The sequence below is a fragment of the Taeniopygia guttata genome, chromosome 4 (genome assembly GCF_048771995.1).
Source record: "Taeniopygia guttata chromosome 4, bTaeGut7.mat, whole genome shotgun sequence".
In the NCBI taxonomy this organism is placed as follows: domain Eukaryota; kingdom Metazoa; phylum Chordata; class Aves; order Passeriformes; family Estrildidae; genus Taeniopygia; species Taeniopygia guttata.
Genome location: NC_133028.1, coordinates 29,458,923 through 29,475,732, shown reverse-complemented (window position 1 = coordinate 29,475,732; position 16,810 = coordinate 29,458,923). Strand labels below are relative to the sequence as shown.

Below are 16,810 nucleotides of genomic sequence, written 5' to 3'. Positions count from 1 at the left end.
TATAGATACAGAGTTTTCCTTTAGTTTATTAATCCAGATAAGATTTATGATACTGTCACTAGAAATAAATGTAAACATAGGTGAGTTATAGAACTAATTTCTTTCCTTCAGGAAAAAAAAATTAGATTTACTTTCAGAAGAAACAGAAGTAATTTGCTATTGAAAATAAACACATTTACTCCTCAGATTTTTATTTTTTTAATAAACCTGTCACTCCTTAGCCAATTGACGTATGTTGAAATGACAGTAGTCAGTAGAATATTTTCCAAATTTTTGGTACTGGAAAAAGGCTGCTTAAGCTAAAAGCACAAAGCAGCACTTCAACATTTCAAACTTATGATGTGATCTGGTAAGACTGGAACTTTAATGCTGCACATGAGAAGAAATTTATTTTCTCCACCTTTATTATAGAAGAAATTATTAGCTCCTCCTTTGCCCTTTCCCCAGTCCTCTGTTCTTAGTTCACTGGTCCTAGCATGTATTACCCTTCATCTTGCTTATGCAATGTTTTAGTGCTACAAAGTAGGGTTTGATGCATTCAACTGTATCAGGTTAACTTCCCCATCCCTTACAAAGGGAGTTTTTAAACATGTGTCCTTGTACGGATGCAAATCAGAGGATAGGATTATGGGGTGGGATATGGGGCAAAGGAGGAGTTATTTGGGATTGCTGCTAAACCCCCACAGTATTATGTGACCACACCTTTCAAGTAAAACCATATCTACTTCTGCTTACCCCTTCTATTTTTAACATTTTTAACATACACTTTTCGTGACGAAGTGGCAGTTTGTAAACCAAACCCAGTTACCTCTTTAGGCTAAAGCATTCCTGAAAGGAATAACAGTTTTTTCCAGTGGCGTCATTTAAACATTTTGGTATTAAACTTCAGCCCCCAGATAAATCACTCAGTAGCTGCCCAGTTGTTTGCTGTCAGGATTTTGTCAGACTACAGACAGCCTAGCTAAATCCAGAAAGGAAAGGACTTCTGAAGGTTGCCTAGTCCAGCCCCTGCTGCTTGTAACTGGGTCATTACTGAATTTGGACTAGGTTGTTCAGTAGTTTGTCAAGTTGAATTTTAAAAATGTCTGAATCCTAATGAACTTGTTTCTTTCTGAGGTACTAACATATGTGCAGCTATTTCTTACCCAGTTACTGATAGTATTTGGATCATTGGGCAACAAGAGAAGTTTGTGTAGTTGAATCCATTAAATACTGTGAACAAGACAAATAATAGTATAACTCTATGTCAACTCTCACATGTATATGGAGAGGGACAGAAGTGGTGCATTAGTCCAAAATGTACTAGTGTGTGTATTATTCCTAGAATAATCAAGGGGTTGTGTTCATACAGTGGCTATTCAAGAAATGAAAGAAAAAAATGCCATGTGTGAAACACCAGTCACAAGATCCTTGGAACTTGTTAGGAGTTGAGATTTTGATATTTTTTATTCCACTTGTAAAACTTAAATACTCAGTGGTAAAATACTAAGCCAGTTGAAAGCATTTCTTCTCAGGAAATTTCCTGATTCTCACCTGAACAGACAACAGAAGTTTGTATTCCAAACACTGTATTTTTGTGAGGTTATTTGCGGATCATATTAGGCTAAAAATAACTGGGTTTGTTTATTTCAAAATGGTTGCTGAGCATTATTCACCAATATTGGTGTATCTTAGCTGGAACTTGAAGTTTTTGCTGAATTAGAAATAGGTTCACTAAAAGACAAGCCCACCTTGATCCAGTGTACCAAAGTGATTTGGGAAATGATTTCTGCAATGGTGACCAGATTTCCAGATTTGCTGCAAGTTAAATGCCTCAAAATTATTTCTGTAACTATTTATCTCTTTCTTCATAAGAGGGGATGACACACTCACTCTAAGACAAAAATCTTGATTCTTCACAGGTAACTTTTCCATGGTGGTGTGTGTAGGTTTCTATAGTACTGGATGGCAGGCTGTGTCTTTTGCTATGTTTGTTTTCTGTCAATGAAAACATTTATTAGAATTCAAGACACAGAATAACATGTTTGATTTACCTGTTTTTACTGGAAGGGATATGTAATTTCAGAGCCCTGGTAGAGAACTTTGAACTAATTTCAAAATCGAAGCATCTGTTGTTTCTGTTCCCATGAAACACACAGAGCCTTCTGCTCTGGATGTATCATAGCCAGTGTGGAGGAGTAATAGCCTGATAAGTTGAGGTGTTATGGTTTGTGAAGAGTCATGTCTTTGCCTTGCTCGAAGGGAGGAGTTGAAGGGGACTGCATTGAACATTACTCCAAGATTTTCTGCTATCATGTCTGGCCCAGAAACTGTATATTATCACCTGTGCATTTGAACAAAAGCACTGTGACAGTTTGAGCCACAGGAAATTATTTTAACAGTATCAAATAGGAAAATAAATTATTTACAGAAAATCTAAAAATGTATATGCCCACCAATGCCTTTTTTACCTTCTTTTTCTGACCACAACCTACCTGAAACTATGTAAAGGAGAAGAGTTTTACCTTCAAGTAAGACTTCTGATATGCTATAACTTCATCTCCACTTCTGCCTTAAAATTACACCATTACTTTAAATTATTTCTCATTGTAAGAAACTTCACATTCTTGTTGATGTCTTAGCTCTGTCAAGATGAGGGCCCTATCAAGCTTTCTATGTAATTGAAACTCTCTGGGAATCTGAAAGTATCAGCAATACTATTCCTCTGCTTACTGTTAAAAGATTTGCAGAAATAAATGGAAACCATGTAAATCATATGTATAACAAAAATGTCTCTTGCTACCTGGTGGGGTCTTTTTTGACATTTCACGTACCCTTTTGTCTCTGATTTAAGTAATTGGTATTCCTTCAGCAGTATAGTGACCCTGTGCTTTACTTCTAATTTCCATGAATCTAATCCAGTGGTTACTCCCTTTTTCTCTTGGGGGTATTTTCACCACATTTAACAAGACCAATGAAAGCCTGTATACAGAGAAGCTTTAAAATATAAATTCTGTGTTTCCTTAAAGATATTTTGAACAAATGAGACCTTTCACTTACAACAAGTTGATCATACTGCAGGACTTTTCCTGTGTTCTGCAACTACCAGAAACATAGGAAAAATAATTCCCCAAATGGTATAGAAAATACGTGTATGCAGGTTTAGTGATACTTTGAAATACTGATTTTCTTTTTAGTTCATAAAAATTCCTGCAGCTGAATTTTGGCTTGATCATACATTAAATGAGTGATTGAGAGAAGCTTCCATAGTTAAACAGAACAGTGACAGATTAAGACTCAGTTTGTTATTGAGTGTTATTGCTGTTTGTTGCACAAACAAAGACTTCTCAGATGGAAAATTATTTCAGTCAGTTCTCATACAGCTGGAGACATATATAAACTTGGTAATTCAGGACTTGTGGTACAACCTTTCACAATACTAGTGAAGCAGGAGCAAAACAATTTAGTTCCACTAAGCATTCCCACAGTCCTTGAGTCTTTGTTCTGACACTGAACTAGGAGCCAACCCAAATATAGTTACTGAAAATAATTTTTCAGCTTGTATCATTCCTGTTATCTACCATGTGACTCTTTAAAGCTGGATTGACATACTGCCAAGAGGAGACAAAATGTTTAAAAAGACAGACATATCTTCCAGGTTCTCTGCATTGAAACAGTTGGGACTTTACTTGAAATCCTAGAATAGACAGTCACTTGTAAAGTTGTTCATATATTTTCTCATAAACAAGTCTGGAATGCACCAGGGTCTGCAAATAAGGCTTAAAATTTAATTTCAGTCTGTCTTTTTGCACTTTTCTTTCACAGAGCAGCCAGCTTCTTTTATGGATCCTAAAAGCAGGTTTTTTGTACACTAGTTTGTCTGTGATTTAAGATGATTATTTGTCCTTCTTAGTCCAGATTGGTGGGTTTCAGTCTCATTTTCTTTAATACATCTGTATTAATTAAAGTCTGTGTTTAAAGTGAACTTAAAACTTCCATGTTTCCCTTCAGAGGTATAGGAAGGAGGAAACTAATACATGGGTCTTCACAGAGAACAAGATCATTTTTGTCAATAGTATGACACAAAGCTTGTGTCATACGTCTTCTTTGGTCATCCTAATCCAGACATCTCTTCAGCATAGTGATTCTGTATCTCGTGACCAGTTCTCTAAACTTGGGAAGAACTTATTTAGTGTATCCAAAAAGACTTTTGTACAGTTGATGAGTTTGTGAGAGTTCAGAAAACAGTGTTAATTGTGAGGGCATGAGAGCCTTGCTGTTTACTGTTTCTCCAGTCACTTGAGCTGGACTTGCCCGGTAATGTTTCCAGTCTACTTCGCCCTTACTTCCGGGACATCCTCAACAGGAATGGTTTGCTGGAAGCTGCCTGGAGCAATATATTTACTTGTGCTGAGTACTGACCATTAAATTCCTGCACCATACGTTGATCATTCAGCTACAAAATGGTCAATTCACAATTTGAAGCCAGAAAGGAGCCATGAAGTGATGTAATCTGAATGTAGCTTTGTCAATTTGCTTTTAGCCATGACTGCATACTATCAGAAAAGCTTACTGTTATTTGACACCTATTTTCTTTTGTTATTTTTCATTAACAAGGAACTCTTCCTGTGGAATAGGTTCAGCTTGTGTTTTTGCAAGCCTTTTATAGGGATCATCATAAAAATGTATTTTGGAATAATATGCTTCCTATTTAGCTTTGAAAGTCAAGCTGACCATGAGAAACAAGTAAAAGTGAAAGGGGTAATATGGGATCTGTTGCTGTGAATTATTTCAAGGCAAGCTGGTTTATTTATCTCTGTATAATTTGGATGCTATTTATTCTCTGAGTTTTGAGGGGATGGGGAGAAGAGGCAGAGGGAATTGGAAATATTTGAGTTTATGGGTAATTCAGATAATATGGCTTTCAAAAGGGGTCATTTCATCATGTCAGCTTTGCTTAAGGTGCCATCAGTGACCATAGTTAGATAAATAAATTTTTTACATGTGTTCCCAGACTTTTTACAGTCAATTTTGTGACTAGCCCCATTGAAGTTTTAGTATGTTGTACCTGTACCAAGAAGCATGATTGTACTTGCAGAGACTGATTCTAACAATCAGCATTGGCGCTGTCAGAAATGTGGATGTACCTATAAGAATATTCTCCTTTAGGAGAGAGGTGTGCACTACTTCCCTGCAGGGGAATTTCTTGGTGCCTAGTCATTTACTTGCAAGGACATGCTGGTGTGTCTTCAAGTAGTTCTTCACCTGTACTGCTTAGTTATGATTTCTCTCAGGGTAGGTGTAAAGGAGGAGGGAAGTACGCATAATTGTCTTCCAGAAGAAATGTGTATTTGTTTTGCTGCAGCAAGCTTCCTCTTTCATTCAAGGAACACATTAAGTCCTGCAACAGAAAACTTGAAGGATTTGTAGATAGCATGAGTTTTAAAGCTGCAATCTTAAGTCAAACAAAAGTCAGTGCCTAACATGAAGGATGTGTGATACGAAGAGCTGGGCAATAATGAAAAGCATGATTGGATGGGGTTGGTGGTTTTCTTTTGCCTCAGCTTACCTTGCAGTACATTGATTTGATTTCTTGTGCCCAGTACTCCTAAACAGACTGAGCTTTACCATAGCTGTGTTTAAGCTAGGGGTTGGGATTGGATTGTTTAAGTCAGCATGCAGCCTATGAGAGTCTCCTGGCAAAACCAGAGTGGGCAAGCTTTGCCACTACTGTGCCTGGGAAGCTGGTGCAAAACTATCTGCTGTCCAGAGACAGGCTTTGCTTGGGCTCACAGGAGGTTGGCAGCTTGACTGTGCAAGACATGGTCTCTCATGGGCCTGCTCTAGTTCAGTCTTCAAAAGGAAAAACCAAAAATGGACTAAATCCAGCGGGCATCATCATGGGAAAAGATGAGGTGAGGGGGCAGATGTGAGCTCAAACTTGAGGCCAGGGTAGAAAAGGGCTGTTTCTAGGTGCTGGAGAGGTCATAATGCAAGGGGTTGAAAGGAAGATGAGGAAGGGAGAAGTCTCTGATGGTGGAAGGGTTTAACTGGGAGGAAATCTGCCACATTTCAAAACTGGACCCAGGGAGGACCCAAAGTGAAACTGAACAGTAGGCATACATGAGACATTACTTTTCCTCTCTCTTCCTCTAACTGAAAACACTCCAGTCACTCTTCTGATGGTAGGATCATTTGAAGGAAGAAAAAGGGTTGTTTTGGTTGTTGGTAACTGATTATGAAATGCTCTGTAGCAGTGATGATCTATTCTTCGGTTTTAGTCCAAGAATGTTTAGCTGAGGCAGGAAGAACATGTGAACACTACCTGCATGGCTACCCTAGTTAGATTTGGGGCACTAGCTTTCTTCTAGTTCCTTGCTACCTGTCTGAGGATTGTAGGGGAATGGGAAGCTTCCTGTCAAAGTCTTTGTCAATGGGAATTGAATCTTGCCTTAGTATATAAACTGTTCTCTGACCAGTTGTTACCTGCTAAACAATTTCTCTCCTATAAATATTTCAAGACCCAGAAATAACTTGAAATTCCCTGGTTTTGTCCATGTTTATGTTGAACATTTGAGCATTCATAGCAACATAATGTAACTGTGTCCTGCCTTTTTGGTAATCTTGGTAGTAATTTGAGACTTTAAAAGGGAGATATAATTAGAAAAACATTACCTTAGAATTACTAAGCATACTGTAACCAGTCTTCCTTCCTTGAAGGAACACTGATACATGTATAGCATAATAGATAGTATAGTTAATAATGCTGGGTGGCTAATCAGGCAAACTGGGGAGCTTACAGCCATCAGAAAACTGTTAGTATTGCTACTGCTTTGCATTGTTTAAAATGGCAACCATAAGAATTCTTACATGTATGTCAAGATCAGTCTTCTGGAAACAATACCAAAGTCCAGTTTGTTTTTCCATTATTTACTTGCACTTTTCAATAGATGCCAAAAAATAGACTGTTTTCTTGAAGGTTTACTCCCTGTGTTTATCAAGACCTTGTACTGTAGACTTAGACAGGGCTTTTTCACCAGCTAAGAAGTTTAGCATTTTTAAAACAGAACCCTTTGGATTTTTAAACTCGCAGGGAAAAACAGAAATGCATTAAGCAAAAGTCCAAAATTCAACATTTTCAGATTAGGCCTTGAAAGGCCAAAACAATTATTAGTGTTAGCTTTATGTTTAAACAAAAGTAGCAACAAGAAACAGTATCCTTCAAAAAACTCCTTTTGCACTTAGTGTGCCCAAAATTTGTGTTTGGAAAAGGCTTCCAACCACTCATTTCTAGGTGCCATGTAGTTCAGTGCATGCCAGTTGCTCAGTGTTCAGCCTTATATGTAAAATGTGTTGATGTGTGTTGAAATGGTAGACATGAAATTTCAGAATTTGTGAATACATATTTGGCTTTACAGTCTGCCTCATGTCAACATTCTGTCAGTGTGTGTTTTTTTAGGCTCCAGTGCTGTTTAAAGGAAGCCTTAACTTTTTCTTGACAATAACCATCTATGATGGATTGATATGAAAGGATGATTATTTGAGTAAGGATATGAAAGCTGACTTCAGAGCTTCTTGAAGAATGAGCTTTGTTCTTTGCTTATTTCCATTCCAATACAAGAGAGACTTTAACGTAGTCCAAATAACATGGTTGTTGCATGGAGACTTTTTTCTAAAGAATTGCCAACTCATTCGTTCACTGTAGAGGAATGTAGTATTTCTGGTATCCCACTTCAGTGACTAGATTAAATAACTGATGAAAGCCTGTTACTTTGATACTACTGCTTGTTTTGTTTATAATAATGGTTGACTAAATATCCTGCTTTCATGCTCATTTCCAATACTTTTGTTTGTATTCCGTATCTTCCTGCTTCTGTCTTCAAAACCTTTGCATTTAATTCTTAGGGAATGGTACTTATGACAAAACCTTTAAAACCATTAGTTGAAGTAATACCTAGAGTAGTTGCTTAATCATCTTGTGTCATGACTTTAATTCTCCCTTGAGCTGGGCTTTTGAAAAATTCATTTGAGTGCTTGAGTAACTACTTTAATATAAGCATTATAGGAAAGTACCAAGCAGCAGAAAAACTAAGAGGAAAGGTCATCTGTTTAGAAAAGGTTTGTCATGTGTTTGAAACTGGGCATCCTAGAGATTGCTATGCTCAGTGGATGGGTTTGAATTCAGAGCACTGAATTAAACCTCTGCAGAGAAGTTGGGCTTACTGCAGATCATGTATAGAGAACATGCTATATTAGACGGGACTGAGATTTTCACATGCTTACTTTGACCCCTCTTGAGTGAAAATCACTTTGAAGAAAACAGGATTTTGTTCCTGTATGTTTTGGCCTGGATGAATGAGTCCAGCACAATAGCAATCAAACATGTTACCTTCACCTTTAAGTAATCAAATCCAGCTGATAAAATGAATTTGTTCCTCTAGCTCCCTTTAGTAATGTAGAACTTTAACTCACTAAGTCATACAAACTTAACACACAGTGTTTGTACAGTGACTTCTTTCTGTTTGTTTTTGGGGGGAGTTGTTTGGGTTTGTACCTTGTTTTACTAGGAGGCTATTTACAAAAGGAATTCTGACTGTTTTGGATTAGATATTTTCCTGGTATGTTGACTCATGAATGAAAAATTTGGAAAACATTGTGGAAAGTTTTATAAAGCTGTCAGGTTTGTTCTGTGACATGCAAATGGGACAGAAACTTTTTTGGTCAAACACATAAATTTATTTCTGTTACGTTGTCTGGAGTGCTGTTTCAGAGGTAGGTGTTTTTAAAAAGTGTGAATTTGTGGTTTGTGGTGTTCTCAGCACAACAAAGCTTGAATGCTCTTTAGCATGTTCCATATATTCAATTGTCCCTTTCAGTAACTTTCAAAAAATTCTAAAATATGGCTGATAATTTTGTCTCAGAGGTTTAATACCAGGCTACAGTAAAGCTATGTACATAATCAGAGTTCTGCATAGTAATGACAGTTAGTAAAAGTGCACCCGTGAAGAGACATATGATGCAAAGCTTGCTTAATTGCTCATTGAAGCTTGTGTGTTATATTCTGTGACCAGTAGTATGTAATATGTTAATGCAGGTTCAGTATATATTGTGAGGCTTCTCTTTTGTGTCCGAATTGATCTGAACTGAGGAGAGTAGCTTGGACATGCCTTCATTTACCAGTCCTGTTCCTGGATTTGTCTACTTGATACAGGACATTTTTGAGACAAGTTACCTAATCCTGTCACACCACCTACTGTTGAAAGGCAGACATTGGGCATGTTTTTCTTGTCTAAAATTTAATGCAATCCCCTTAATGTCATGATTTCCTGCATTTGGTGCAAATTGGTTTCTTGGTTGTTAGTATTTAGGAGTAGAAATCCTGTAGTAAAACTAGTATTGCTTAAGGTGAAATTACTAGCTAATTTTGTCATATTTCAGCAGTTTCCTAGATAAGCAAAGTTGAAATGTTGTTTATAGTGACAAGAATAAAGGGAAGGGTATTCCCTTTAAATAGAAATTTAATTGTTCTATGTCAAGTCTGAGACATTGTAGTGCTTCTTTTCCCTTAATATAAACTGTCAGCCTTGAAAATGGCAGTGACATAAAAAATCAACATATTTTAGATAGCTTTTCGTATAATAAATAACAAAATATTTTCTAACAAATCTAAGTTTGTCTTCTCTGTTTTTGTACAAAATGAAAATGCCTTATCCATATTCAGAAAGCTGATACTAAGATCTTGATACTGGGGCTGGCAGGATTAAACTCAGAGCTGGCAAGAGAAGTCTGTGTGTGTATAACTTCTCTCAGCTATTGAAATTTTAATCTGGGTGCACGCTTTTCGGGAAATGAACTAGAAGTTTAATTTGTCTAAACTTAGATTTTCTTGTGGAAAGTGTATTTTCTTTGTTAGTGGTTCAAGAGTGAGCTCCTCCTACACTTATCTCTTGTATAGGTGCTTTTCCTGTTTGATTAACTTAGCCGTTGGGTGTTTGTATTCAACAAGCTCAAATGAAAACTAGACTTAATATACAAAAATGTTTCTGCACCAGCTGGTCATTAAGAACTTGGTGTTGGAAGTGCTGTTAAACTAGTTATGTAGAACTACTCAGTTTTCAGGATATTTATTATATGAGTACAAAGCAATTTGATACACTCACGCTGTCTTATTCCTTGAAAGGATATTATCTTTTAGAGTGTTCTGTCAGAGGGGAGTGGGGTTGTGGATCTATCCAAGCAGAAGAATCCTTTCTTAAATTGTCTTTGAAATGGAGGTTATATTTTTGTGGGATTGCCAGTACAGCAAATCATAATGTGAGGTAGGAAAACACAAAGAAAGACTTTTTTAATATGTGCAGATGTTTGCACTGAAGGCAAATCTGTTGAGCTCTTGACTTGTTTCTAAGGCTTTAAGTCCTTGGAACTGTTTTTCTGCATTTACAGCACTTTTTACCATGTCAGTAGGAAGTAGATTAAGCCATTTTATATGGCTTTTTACTGTAAATATTTTTTATTTGTAGGCATACATGTAAAAGAAGCAATCATTTAACTTTCTTTCCTTCTCCTTTTGTTCTTATTTCTCCCTCCTCTTTCCCCTCTAATTGACAGGTGTAGGATCTTTGCCAGGAGAGAGGCGTGCCTCAGTGACAAATTCTTCAGCCTTGTCGACTAGCTTTGGTAAATCCCTTGCCAAATCCAAAGTGCCTGTCAAAAGATCAGTGCTTGAGAGAACACCTAGCCTCTCATCAGTGAGCAGCGCTCAGAGTGAGCAAAGTCTTTTCAGCACTAATTGTAAGTATATGTGAGGGTTATGGGTCTTAACTGATTGATAGCCAACATCAATTACTTGTCAGTAAAAATCCTCTTGGAAGGGAGTACCTGTGTTAATTCTGACTTTACTGCTTGTTAATTCTAGGTCTTACTCTTTTTGCCTCTTTACTTGGAACTTTCCTTTTTGAGACATACTGTCTGGAAGAGCTTTGAGCCCTGGATTTTGGGTTGATGAGTAGAGATTTTGGTACAACTTCTCTTCTATCCTGAAACACTACATAATCAGCATGTCTTTTGAAGCAAGAGTTTCCTAATGTTTACATGTAGTGTAATATGTCTGGACAGAATGGTTTACTTGTCATAATATTTGGAACAGTGTGTTACAGGTTTTTTGATGGTAAATGTTTTTTTTTTTATCAGTTTATATCTACTTTCAGAGTTTTAGGACAAAATATGTAGATCAAATTACAGGCACATAAATGAAACTTGTTTTAGAAGATAAATCTTTGTATGGGTAGACTTCTGTAATTTCTAAGGTAGCCGTAAACTTTGGTGCATGACCTAACCAAATCAATCTTGATTAAAATTAGTGAGATTAATACCAGGACTTGCTTTGTTTTGAAGTTCTACAGCAGTTCTTAGGAGTTTGGAGGGGGAAAAGTATAAAGCAAATAACATACAGCTGACTGTCAGACATATTAGTATCCCCAGCTATGCATACTTAAATAAGTACATGCAAATATTCTGCTACTATTTAATCACCTGTTATATCTTGAAGACTGGGCAAAGACCTTTTATTTATGCCAGATGTCACTTAAATCTGTCTTCAATGGACTGAAAAAGAGAGCTGTGATTTAACATACGTCTGTGGTTTATATATGCGCATATGCGTGCACACATAACGACATTTCCTCATATTCTTCTCCCCCCGCCTTGTACTGCCTTCATTAAACTAAAAGCTAACATGAATAAGAGTATGTGTAATAAGATATGCATGTGCATCTTGCTGTGTAATGAGATTGGTTCTGATACTGTGACAGCCATGTTGACTTTTGCTGTTCAGGTTTAGGACTGTATCTGGAGTTGCTAAGCAGCTTTGTCTTCTCTTCGTTCTGCTCCCTCATGTAACAAAGGAAGGGGTCATCGCTTCATAACAAAGGAGTGTATTCAGATTAAGTATCCAAACAGATGACTCCTTATTTAGCCTGATTTGCTAGCTGCTGTAATCTGTTTTGTCCACTGCCTTCAAGCTTACAATTTTTTCCACTCCAATTCACGAAGACCAAGCAAGAGCAATATGAGAGGTCGAACATGGCTGCAGTCTCATAGACTTTAAGCTTGCTTAGATCTTTTTTAAATGACTATACCAGGAGGACTCCGCAGTTGCACAGAAACTAATTTTTCTCCTATTATTTTCTTCAATTCTACACTAACACCACCGACTGACTCAGGAAGCCACTATGATATTACCTTACTGACATTGCTGCTAGTGGGGTCCTACAGCTTTTGTATTGTTCCTTTGTTAGCCACGTTTACTGGGAAGAGAAGTAGGTTGTATTCCTTTTATTTCTATTCTAAAGCATGTATTTTGTTTTGTGGAGGTTGGTAAATATATGCAATGTTTTGATCTGCTGATTTTCTGTGATATTATTTTTCTTTAGGGATTTTTTTTACACTTGATGAGAATTATTTATATCTAATAGTAAGGATTTGTGGGTATAATGACTAAGATTATATGTAATTCATATGTTAATGAAATTTTTGACTGAATCAACTTGGAAAGAACCAAGGAATTTTCTTTGTTTACTAATGCTAAGTACAGTGCTGTTCTTGTTTTTTATTCTTGCATTTAGTCTACTATGTAATAATTTCAGAAAAAAATTGTGAAGCTAAAGTGTTTTTATTAGATTGTTGGGACACACAAAGCTCAGAATGGGAGGCTTATGTTGTGTGTGTCATGAAATATATGACAAACTACTGTGATCCTGTCAACAGTATTAAATCAAAAAGGCACTTGGCTTGTTTGGAGTTTGTCTTCTGTTAGCAGAGAAAAAAAATTACAGGGGAGCATTTCTGCTGCTTTGTCAGCTCCCTTTGTTATGGGACGTCCTTGGATTGGTAACTCCATGTGGCAGCATTAGGGCTTGGTGTATTGTTGTTGTTTGTTTGTTTGTTTTTGTCTAATGAGCTCTTGAACTTTGTGATTCTTTTCTCTAAAATTAATTCTTATTTGAGAAGCTTGAAAATCATGAGGTCAGAAATGCTGTTATTACTAAAAGCATATTTTGTATGCAGTCAGTTTGAGCTTTGAAAACCAGATTTTTTTTTTTAATAGTAATCTCAGTTTTAGTGTTGAGCTAAAAATGCTGTCCTTTGAACATACCAAAATTATTAACTCTGAGGTTCAAGAAAAAATATTCCAGATTTTAATTGCATTAGAGTAATTACATATATAGTAAATACTGCTTCAAAAGTTAAAAAGCTGATCCTTGCAGTTGACCTGCATCTGCATTTTTGTACAGCCAATACTTCATTAAAATTCTTCTAATGAGTTGAGTTTTCAGATCTTTACTGGGCTGAGATCACTTCATATCTGTCTATCTTTATTCAGGATTGCAGTAGCTGCTCCAAATTTGAATCCAAAAGTGATCAAACGCTGTAAACCTGGGAGGTTTTTGTGGGGTCATTTTGAGTATTTTTTTGATACTTGCACACAGCCTAGTTAGCTGACTCCACTATTTTTAATAGGGTAGAACAGTTCCCTAACTAGTCCTGCACCAGAAGGCTGCTCACACACCCAAAGTGCTACTTTCATGGTGTGCTGCTGATTTAGAAGAGGAAGTAGCACACTAGTTTGTAAGCAGTTGTTAACTGCTTGCAGTGAACTCTGAGCAAACATCCTTAGTTTAGTGATTTGCAAAAAAAGTTAAGGACTGCTTCATGCCTTGTGCTTTACTAAAAAAAATAGTTTTTAATTCTCTCATGTGATCAGGGTCAGAGTCCCACAGAATAACTGTGTTGCTGATGTCTTATGCAAATTGCTCCTCGTGTACAGAAGTTTTTGGCCAATATTTAGCTTTTGTGTGTTTAGAGAGGCTCCAACTTCCTTTTTTTTAAAAAAAGATGATGGCTTCAGTTGCATGTGTTTGTTAAAGGGAAATCCTCTTTCTGTGGTAACTTACATGATTTATGCTAGTCTGTTTAAAGACAAATAATCTCGAAACTGTATGCTCAATCTCTTAATGAACAATATTAGACATGTAGTTCACATTGCCTTAAAAAAAAAAACAGTTTCATTAAAACATTTGTCTGAGGCAAACCTGGTAGTATATGACAAAAAATTCCCCCTCCCTTTTTTTTTCCAATGACTAGAGAGAAAAGCAGTGTTGTGACAAACAATTCCACAGTGAGTTAATTTTTTCTTGTCTCTGGTAAATGCTATGTGAATTCTTACTCTTTAACATGTTAGTATACATAATTTTTTAGTGTCCAAAAAAAAGTCTACTCAATCAGTACTTAATTTAGAAATATTTTCATATTTGTGCTGGACAACAGAAACAATGTATCCCAAAATTTCAGTTTTTTGTTTTTTAAGGAAAAATTTCTATTGTGACCATAGACTCAAACCTCCTTCAAGGCCATTTAGTTTCTGGAAAAACTGACTTGTCTTATGGTTTAATTTTCTCTAAACTATATATGCCTAGAGCAAATTCTTTTGTGATTCTGTTTTGCAGCTGCAAGTGCCACAGTCATCAGGAATGGAGAATGGCCTTCAAAACCAGCCTGCCAGAATGGCACTTCGGGGTCTGTCCCTTTGAAAGCACTACCAAGACCTAGATTGCACTCATTGAGGTCAACTCCAAAAGGTATATGAGTCTGTTTGTAGTCAGAGGAGGTAAAATCACACCAGTGGTGCTTCAAGTGTTGTAAGATTTCATACGAAGGCTAAAATAGTCTTTGTATTGCCGTAATTGATGGAGGTATTTCAGGGAAATGGAAAGGTCTGTGCTGTGGTACAGCTCAGTTTTGCATGGTACAGGACTAAATGCACCTTGCTACATAGCAGGTTTTGTTACATGGGATTTGCGTTGCTTTAAAAAGAGTTATTTTTCTTTGGAAAATTCAGGGCACAGGCTTTGTCACCGCTGGTAATCTGCAGAACAGACATACCTGAATTTATCCTGAGTGTATGGTTGTTCTTGTCTTTATGCAGACTTCGTATTGTCTTCACCCTTCTCAAGACTGAAAGGACCTTGGAGGATGGGGATATATTTTTGAATAAGATATTGTTAGAATGTATCTTCTTCTGTAGAACAATGGCATTCTCCCATCTTTCAAAGGGAAGAGTCACAGAAACTTAACTTCTCGTGTTGCTTTTTCTTGGTATTCTATTTGGGATGAGTTAGAAGCTTTAATGGAGACAAGACGATTAATTGTGTTCTATCATCTTGTGCTAAAAGAAACATTAAATGTACTTCCTGACTTTGTATTAAGCATTGTTCAAGTTCCTATTTTGGTTCGAGCTAGGAACTCTTGATTGGCCAACAGTGTGTCTTCCCCTCAAGCCACAAACACCAGCTGACAAGTCATTCTCTGATCAAAACTAAAGACATAATGGGAGCAGATAAATAAGCTTGCTGTGTCTCTTTCCTAAGTCCTAGCTGTAATCAGCTTGCTTCTGACCATCTTTGTGGTGAACTGGTTATTGTATTTGGCTAAACCTAATTAAATGCTGTACTCCTGCATTAGACTTAAATTTTAAGCTGGTATCTGACATAATGGAGAATAAATAAGAGATGCCTGCCAAATGTCTCACTGTAATGACATGCTTTAAAAGAGTAAACAGTGAAAAGAAACAGAGTTTGCCACAAATTATAAGTCGCTTTGAAACAAACACGAATCATATGGCTTTCTGACAAGCTGATGCTTTCTGTCGGGGTCCAGCACATGCAGCACAACTATGCATAGCTCATTGTCTTCAGTGACCTGGCAGTGTGCCTTGAGCACCTGGAGGAGCAGTGTGGCCAAAGGAAGCTGGTGTTCCCCTTCAGATCAGTGTTACCAGGCCTATAGTGTTGTGTTTTGGGGCCTTCCCAGACCAAGAGTGTTGTTATGAAACTGGAAAGATTCAGTGGAGTCTTAAGATGGCTGGGGTCCCTGTCCAGTGAGAAGAGGTAGAGGGAGTTGAGGTGGTGCAGTCAATAACTTGAAAAAGGACAGCTATAAAGCTCATGGTGCCAAACTCTTCTCAGTAGCACCAGATCATGTAGCAATCAGAAATGCTTGCAAATTGTAGAGTGGGGATGCATCCTTGCCCAGTGGTGCCGTAGAACCACCCTTCCTGGAGGTTTGTAAGGCCCATCTACACCAAAGCGTGGTCAGCTGATCTCGTCCTAATGGTGACCCTGCTCTGAATGGGAGTGTTGATATCTGGTCTCTGGAGGTTCACCCGGTGTTTCTTTAGCTGCATTGTATTTGCTGCTGGTTTAACACTTAAGTAACTTGATCTTAGTGCTAAAATGAAATCCTTACTAATGTTTTCTCCTGCTTAGAAGGCTTTTAAAATTATCTTTTTTATTTCTTCCAAGGTGGGTTCTGGAGAAGCAGAGCTAAGTTTAAATACAGCTTAAACATTCTAGAAGGTTTCTCTTTTTGTGTTTGAATAGATTTGTGGATCTTGTACTTAATCGTAAAAATGTAAGATATGTATTTAATTACTTTAAAACTTTAAATAGTTGTACTTTAAAGTTCATCTAAGCTTTTATTTTTAGGAGCCAAGACCAGGTCTGCTTCACTGAACCAGTGCGTACCAAAATCATCTGGGCCTCTACACTTAGCAAGAAAAGCCAGTGAGACTAGAGGTAATTAGCTGTTGGGTTGTCAGTTTTTTTACTTTTCCTTGGATTTCTGTGTCTTGAGAAGGAGCAGCTATGCTTTATGATTTCAGAATAATTGAGATAGTTGACTCATTTTCTTTGCAGTTCACCAAATTGGATACTGGCTCTGTAAGGTTCTGTTCTTTACCTATTTGCTTTAGGGACATCCATTGTCTGCTTGAAAC

General features: G+C 37.1%; 1 protein-coding gene across 6 annotated transcripts in view; it reads left to right on the top strand.

Annotated features, from left to right (window-relative positions):
* Positions 1–16,810, top strand: part of MTUS1 (microtubule associated scaffold protein 1) — a 115,933-nt gene that overhangs the window by 38,179 nt on the left and 60,944 nt on the right. For 4 of the 6 annotated variants that reach the window (XM_030271178.4, XM_030271177.4, XM_072928242.1 and 1 more), the window contains 3 exons: positions 10,588–10,770; positions 14,484–14,615; positions 16,521–16,610. In XM_030271178.4, coding sequence (XP_030127038.4) covers positions 10,588–10,770; positions 14,484–14,615; positions 16,521–16,610 — 405 coding nt within the window. Of the gene's footprint in view, positions 1–10,587; positions 10,771–11,966; positions 12,297–14,483; positions 14,616–16,520; positions 16,611–16,810 lie in introns of those variants that run through there. The other 2 variants (XM_030271179.4, XM_072928245.1) reach the window with 2 other exon arrangements.